This window comes from Myotis lucifugus, unplaced genomic scaffold, assembly GCF_000147115.1.
Source record: "Myotis lucifugus unplaced genomic scaffold, Myoluc2.0 scaffold_10, whole genome shotgun sequence".
Lineage (NCBI taxonomy): Eukaryota > Metazoa > Chordata > Mammalia > Chiroptera > Vespertilionidae > Myotis > Myotis lucifugus.
In genome coordinates this window covers 11,376,079-11,382,299 of record NW_005871058.1, presented here as the reverse complement: position 1 = coordinate 11,382,299, position 6,221 = coordinate 11,376,079, and the positions used below count along the sequence as shown (strand labels likewise).

At 45.6% G+C, this 6,221-nt stretch overlaps 1 protein-coding gene across 2 annotated transcripts in view; it reads right to left on the bottom strand.

Moving 5' to 3' along the window:
- Nucleotides 1–277: 277 nt before the first annotated feature.
- Nucleotides 278–6,221, bottom strand: part of BCL2L14 (BCL2 like 14) — a 20,442-nt gene continuing 14,498 nt past the window's right edge. For both annotated transcript variants that reach the window (XM_014451699.2, XM_006084247.3), the window contains exons 5-6: nucleotides 4,248–4,514; nucleotides 278–1,423 (exon numbers count right to left, since the gene is read on the bottom strand). In XM_014451699.2, coding sequence (XP_014307185.1) covers nucleotides 1,385–1,423; nucleotides 4,248–4,514 — 306 coding nt within the window. In that variant the 3' untranslated portion in view covers nucleotides 278–1,384. The remainder of the gene's footprint in view (nucleotides 1,424–4,247; nucleotides 4,515–6,221) is intronic.

Here is a 6,221-nt window from a genome sequence, read left to right as displayed (position 1 = left end):
AATACTGTTCTCAAGCCTCTGGACTATGAGATTGCATGATACACGTGGGGAGCTGCAAATAGTTTGAAATGCTTGGATCAAAGTGGGAGAGGAGAAGGTCTCCAGTATCTCCATTTGTAAAAGGAGACTCCTTTGTCCCTAACATTTATGACTTTCAGTATGGGGGAAGACAGAGAATAACTCACTTTAATTGAGATGGGTTGGGCAGTGCAGCATGTGGTAATAGATTGTTCCACTTTTCCCTTGAAGTTGCAAATATATCTGAATAACTCAGTCATTTATTTGTTCATCAAAGGTTTATTAAACGCCTATTTCATGTCAGGCTCCGTGTTGAGTGCCAGAGATCCAGAAATTTGTAAGACCCTATAATTTGAATGTGTTTTAAAACATTGTATGTCTTAAATACTTTCTATGGGACATATTTTACTTACTAGAAGACCTCATTCTGAAGAGTATCGTTTTCAGGGAAACAACCAGTGACTGCTTCGAGAGGAGAGAAAATTTCCAGCTTAGCTCTGGGCAGCACATAGCAGGGAACATGCGTGAACCCTTGGCACTAAGTTCCAAGCACTGTTCTAAACACTTTATGTAAATTAACTCATTTGATCCTGACAGAAATTTTTGTACTATTACATATTGCTTATTTTAACCACAAGATACTCTTAATGACAGTGGTCTTTCCACATATTTATTTTACCAGCTACTAATCATTACATTCCCATAAAAAATAATAAAGTCCCAAAGACCTTGAGAGTCAGAGGCAGGGTCACTGAGAGGTGAGGGCAGGAGGAGTAATTGTGTTCTGCCAAATGGAATTTTTTCAAACCACCAAAGAATTCTCCCAGAAAAGTGAGTCCAAAAGGCAGATATGGTAGCATTCCCAACTAGTGGATCTAGTGACACACTTGAGTCTCTCTGGAGCTATGTCTACTAACATGAACAGCAGCATCTTCCTACAGGTGGGCTTGCAACAATGTCATTAGGCCGTACCAACTGTGGTTTAAAAATAAATAGCACTGGAAACCAAAGTGTAGGCACATGCACAGTTTATCATTGCGCCCTCGTGAGGTCGGAATAACACACTTTCCCTATGGTGACCAGAGAGGCAGAATGGCGGTGTCTGTTCTGAATAATGGAATTACCACGTCTTTCTGGATTTCCTCACACACTCAGTGGAGGGCCTGAAGAACATGGGCGGCAAGGCCATGCTACCTCCGCCTGTGAGCTGGACACAAACGAGGCCTCTCCTGGTGTTCTTGGTTCACGAGAACAATGCACCATCTGCCTTGTACACTTGCATTTTCTCCTGGAGTCTATGCTGAGACCCATGTACACAGGCCACAGCTGGCCAATGAGTTTTCCGGATTACGCATCTTCTGATGTTTCAGTCTACTTCTTCAAGGGATATCCCAAGTACCTTTTCCTGGAGGGGGAAAAAGAGAAATAGATTCTTAAAATTCCAAGTTAGTGAAAACATACGCCTGTTAACTCTGCTCTCTTCTCCCAGGGATGACCCTGGGATCAGAGACCATAGCAGGGTTGGGGGAGGGTTTGGAAAGGTGGCTGGCATCCTTGGTATGCCTGAAAGGAAACCACCAGCTAAGGACTCAGGTCACACACCCAGGGCTAACAGGCTAGATAGGAAAAGGCTTTGATGCTGTTATTTAACATTCAAAAGAGTAGATAGGAAAGGATTGATGACTTTCTTTTACAAACTCCTCCTTTCAGAGGGCTAGAGAATGTGTGAGGTTACAGGACCTCAGGGTAACTATGTCAAGGGTGAGGAAAAAGGGCCAAGGAGTAAATTAAAATCTCATGGTAGCACCCTGACCGGTGGCTCAGTTGGTTAGAGCGTTGTGCCTATATGACAAGGTTGCAAGCTCAATCCCCCAGTAGGGCTTGTGCAGGAGGCAGCCACAATGATGTTTCTCTCATCAATGTTTCTATCTCTATCCTCCCTTCCTTTGTCTCTAAAAATCAATAAAAATATATTTAAAAACAAAAAAGAAACTCCTATTCATTAGCAGTCACTCCCCATTCCCTCCTCCCCAAACCCCAGGAAGCCACTAATCTGTCTCCATGGATTTGCCCCTTCTGCACATTTCATATAAATGGAATCATACAATAGATGGCCCTTTCGTCTGACTGCTTTCACTTAGGATAATGGTTTCAAGGTTCATCCATCTGTCAGTACTCCATTCCTTTTTGTGGCTGAATAATATTCCATTGTTTGAATATGCCACACTTGGTTTTTCTATTCATTATTGATGAACATTTGGGTTCTTGCCTCTTTCGGCTTATAAATAATGAATGCTGCTATGAACATTCATGTACAAGTTCTTATGGGAACATTTGTTTCCAGTTTTCTTGGATATGTACCAAAGAGTGGAACTGGTAAGTCTATGTTGCACATTTTGGGGAACTGCCAAATCGTTTTCCAAAGGGGCTGGATCATTTTAGAATCCAACCAGCAATGTATGAGGGTTCAAATTTCTCCTGTCCTCATCAACACTTGTCTTTTTTATTTTAGCCATGCTAGTGGGTGTGAAATGGCTTCTCATTGTGGTTTGGATTTGCAATTCCCTAGTGCTGAAGTGAAGATGTCAAGCAAGCATTTTTTCAGATGCTCATTGGCCATTTGTATATCTTCTTTGGAGAAATGTCTATTCAATCTATTGCCCATTTTAAAAATTAGGCTATTTGTCTTTTTATAGTTGAGTTTTAAGAGTTCACTGCACATTCTGAATACAAGTCTCTTATCAGGTATACAACTTGCAAATATTTTTCCCCCAATTACATGGGTTGCCTTTTCATTTGATGATGGCCCTTAAAACAGGAGAGTTTTTTTCATTTTGATGTAATCCAATGTATTTTTTTTTCTTGCTTGTGCTTTTCGTGTGAAACCACCATTGTTTATAGAACACTTTTGGCATTTCAGCTACATTAACTAACTAAATAGACTTTTGAGAACTGGCCTGTGAGCCCAATGGATACTTATAATCTCTCTGGAAAAATGATGGTGATTTCTGGTCTATAATGAGAGTGCAAACATGAGGGGTTATGAGAGCTTCAGAGGCTGGTGAGGATCTTGAGCTGGAGTGGTGGGGAAAGGCTCTGGGGCAGAGGAGGGACTGGGGCCGGGGTGGGGGTGGGGGTGGGGCGGGCGGCCTAGAAGAAAGAATAAGCTGAAATAATGTCCAGAACTCTATCCTCTTAGCATGAGTGAAGGCAGCTTGAACTTAGAACCTTTGTTGTTCAGATCAGCCAACTGAACATATCTGGTACAAAGGTGGGAAGAAGACAAGAACAGAAGACAGGTAGCTCAATGGGCATTCACTGAAAACCATGGAGGGCACTTCAGTCCCTTAAGCAAGATTGGCGGTACTTTCTCTGAGAGACTAAGACTGTTTGAAGGCCCCAGGGTCAGGCTGGCCGTGCCTCAAAGAGACTCAACCCTGCTCCTGGCCCTGGAGCGTTCTAGCGGAAAAAGAACTAACGACAACCGTGACAACGTGGGGCAAAGGCCTATCTTCTGAAATTTAAAGCTCCGAGCAAAGCATTTTGACAGGTTGACCTGATGAGGCCATTTGAACATGAAAGTTTGAAGGAAATTTCAAGGAATGGGGATAAAGGATGAGGGAGGGGTTGAGGTTGAGGCATGGGGTGTGTGTGTGTGTGTGTGTGAAGATATCTATTTTGTTTAATATCAGGTTATTTAAAACAGATGAAAATTTCACTGTTTGCTTTTTAGTTTGTATCAAAATGTCCCTGTCAAAATTCTGGGTCAAAGCAGTAATGACAAAAATGTCACTGTCACCCTGCATCTCTGCCTGAGGATTCCCCCCACACTCTCAGCATCTGAGAGGATGAGAAGCGGCCTGCCTCTCCTTGACTCACTGCCAGACGTCCGCTGCCGGCAACATTTGTGAGCACAGAAATGATATCTATCTAAACATTTCATCTCTCAACATCTCCTCATTTCCTGTGATATCTGCCCAGTCCCTCTCCCCCCGACACACATACCCCATGTACCCTTTGGGAGCTCAGTAAATATTTATTGGCGATGAAGATAATCACTAAAAATAGGTTCCCATCAATGGGATCTATCTCTTGCCACTCAAGTGTCCTAAACCCATGAGAACTGCTTCACGTATGTGTTCCCTTTGCTTTTTTAAAAAACCTTCAAACGTCCCGTCCCATCTCCTCTGAGATCTGGGAAGATCCTTCGGTAAATAGTGTGCACTTACCCATCCACCGTGCTGCTGCACCCACGGCGAGAAGTTCTCTCTCAGGTACTTGGCTCCAAAGCCTAGCACCTTGTTCATGGGGTGGTTGTCAATGGCGTTGAGCTTGGCGGCGACGTCGATGGCAAGAGCAGCCTTAAAGCCCCGAGCTTTGACCTCGGATTCTCCTCTGGTATCTATCCCCCTTAGGAACTGGTCGGTGATGGTCTTGAAAACAGAGTAGGACAGCCCGTCCTGGAAGCTGTTCATCAAAGCCTTGTCTTTCTTCAGCTGCGTGCAAGAGGATAAGCATTCAGTGGGGCAGCTTGGCCTAGCCAGACAGACCCCCTTGCTCAACAGGGGGCCACTACAACACCCTTGGAAAACCCGGGATTCTAGTTCAACCCCGGCACAAGGTCCTGCAGAAGTGGACCAGGCCTGCGCCTGCTCTGTGAATTCATTTCGTGGGACAAATCAGTGCCTTCATTCCACATTCAAGGAATGTTTCTGGAGCGCTTACAATGTGGATGACTGCGCCCCAGGCCCTCACTCGGGCCTCCCAGTCTAGTGACGATTACAACCACGGCCATTCAGTCTCAAGGTCGTGTTAGGGACTGAATCCAGAGCCTGGAAACCACTGTCTTGGTTCAAACTCCTGCTCCAGCTCCTCCTAGCTGTGCAATCTTGGAGAAATTACTTAACCTCTCGGCTCCAGTTTTGTCACCGCTAACCGGGATGATGACAGTAACTGTACTACAGGGTACTTGAGTAGAACGCTTAGTGCAGTGCCCCACATGGAGAAGTGTGCTTGGAACGTCAGTAATTTTTCAGGATGCTGTGAGAGGTCAGGGGCGGAGGGGAGAACTCCCCGAGGGCATATGTTCACTGAGAACAAACCAACAGACTGAATTCATGGATGCCTTTCCGTGGTTCTACTCATTCTGTTTTACCTCCCCCCGTCTATCTGCTCCACCTTCTTTGGACTTCCACACCTTTAACCAAAGACACGAGTATTGCTTCTGCTTCTTTTGGAAAACCCAGGGCTTGTGTCACCAAGGCAGACATCATCCTGATTTAAAGCCATCCTGGCAACGTCTATTAATATGGTGGTTGTCATGTGAAAACAGCAATGTCTTAGCAGGGGCTAAATGTTTACTTGAACATTCTCTAGCTCTGTGCCTGAGGAATGAGCTGAGCAGGTTTTCAACAAACCCTGTTTATAAGGGAGATATTCTGGGGATGCGTCAGGCTGTGGGAAGATTTTGGTGGAGCAGCATCCGTTACCACCCCCGACCGACATCCAGATGTCGGGGGCCTATTGGAATCTGAAGCAGGAACGACCTCCGTCCTTCACACCCCACAGCAAGAATGGACTCCTGCTAATCAGTGACCCAGCTGAAGAAGCTAGACTCCAGACCTCTGTAGGCGCTGGGAGCCTGGACTCTGCCAGACAGTGAAAGAACCGAATGCCCCGAACACCTTCCAAGGAGCATCCTGCCTTCTCTGCCCCTCTCCTGCCTCTCTCCGTGCAGCTGGCTCTGTGGCCTCACAGGGCGGTACAGTTGAGGCTACAGGTGCTCCGGGGATGAGCGGCTTTGCAGACACTCTGCAGCCAGGGCGGGCCTCTCCCCGGTGTCACTGTCCCGCTCTGGTGAGAACTCACACCCCACAGCACAAGTCAGACCTTCCGTGTGTTCCTGCCAGAGTTCTCTACTGGGAACCGCATTAAAAAAAACAACAAAAAACAATCAGCCCTAGCAGGTTTGGCTCAGTGGATAGAGCATCGGCCTGCATGCAGACTGAAGGGTCCTGGGTTCGATTCCGGTCAAGGTGACATGCCTAGGTTGCCGGCTCAATCCCTAGTAGGGGGTGTGCAGGAGGCAGCCAATCAATGATGCTCTCTTATCATTGATGTTTCTGTCTCTCCCTTTCCCTTCCTCTCTGAAATATATATATATATATATATATATATATATATAATATAAATCAATGCCATTT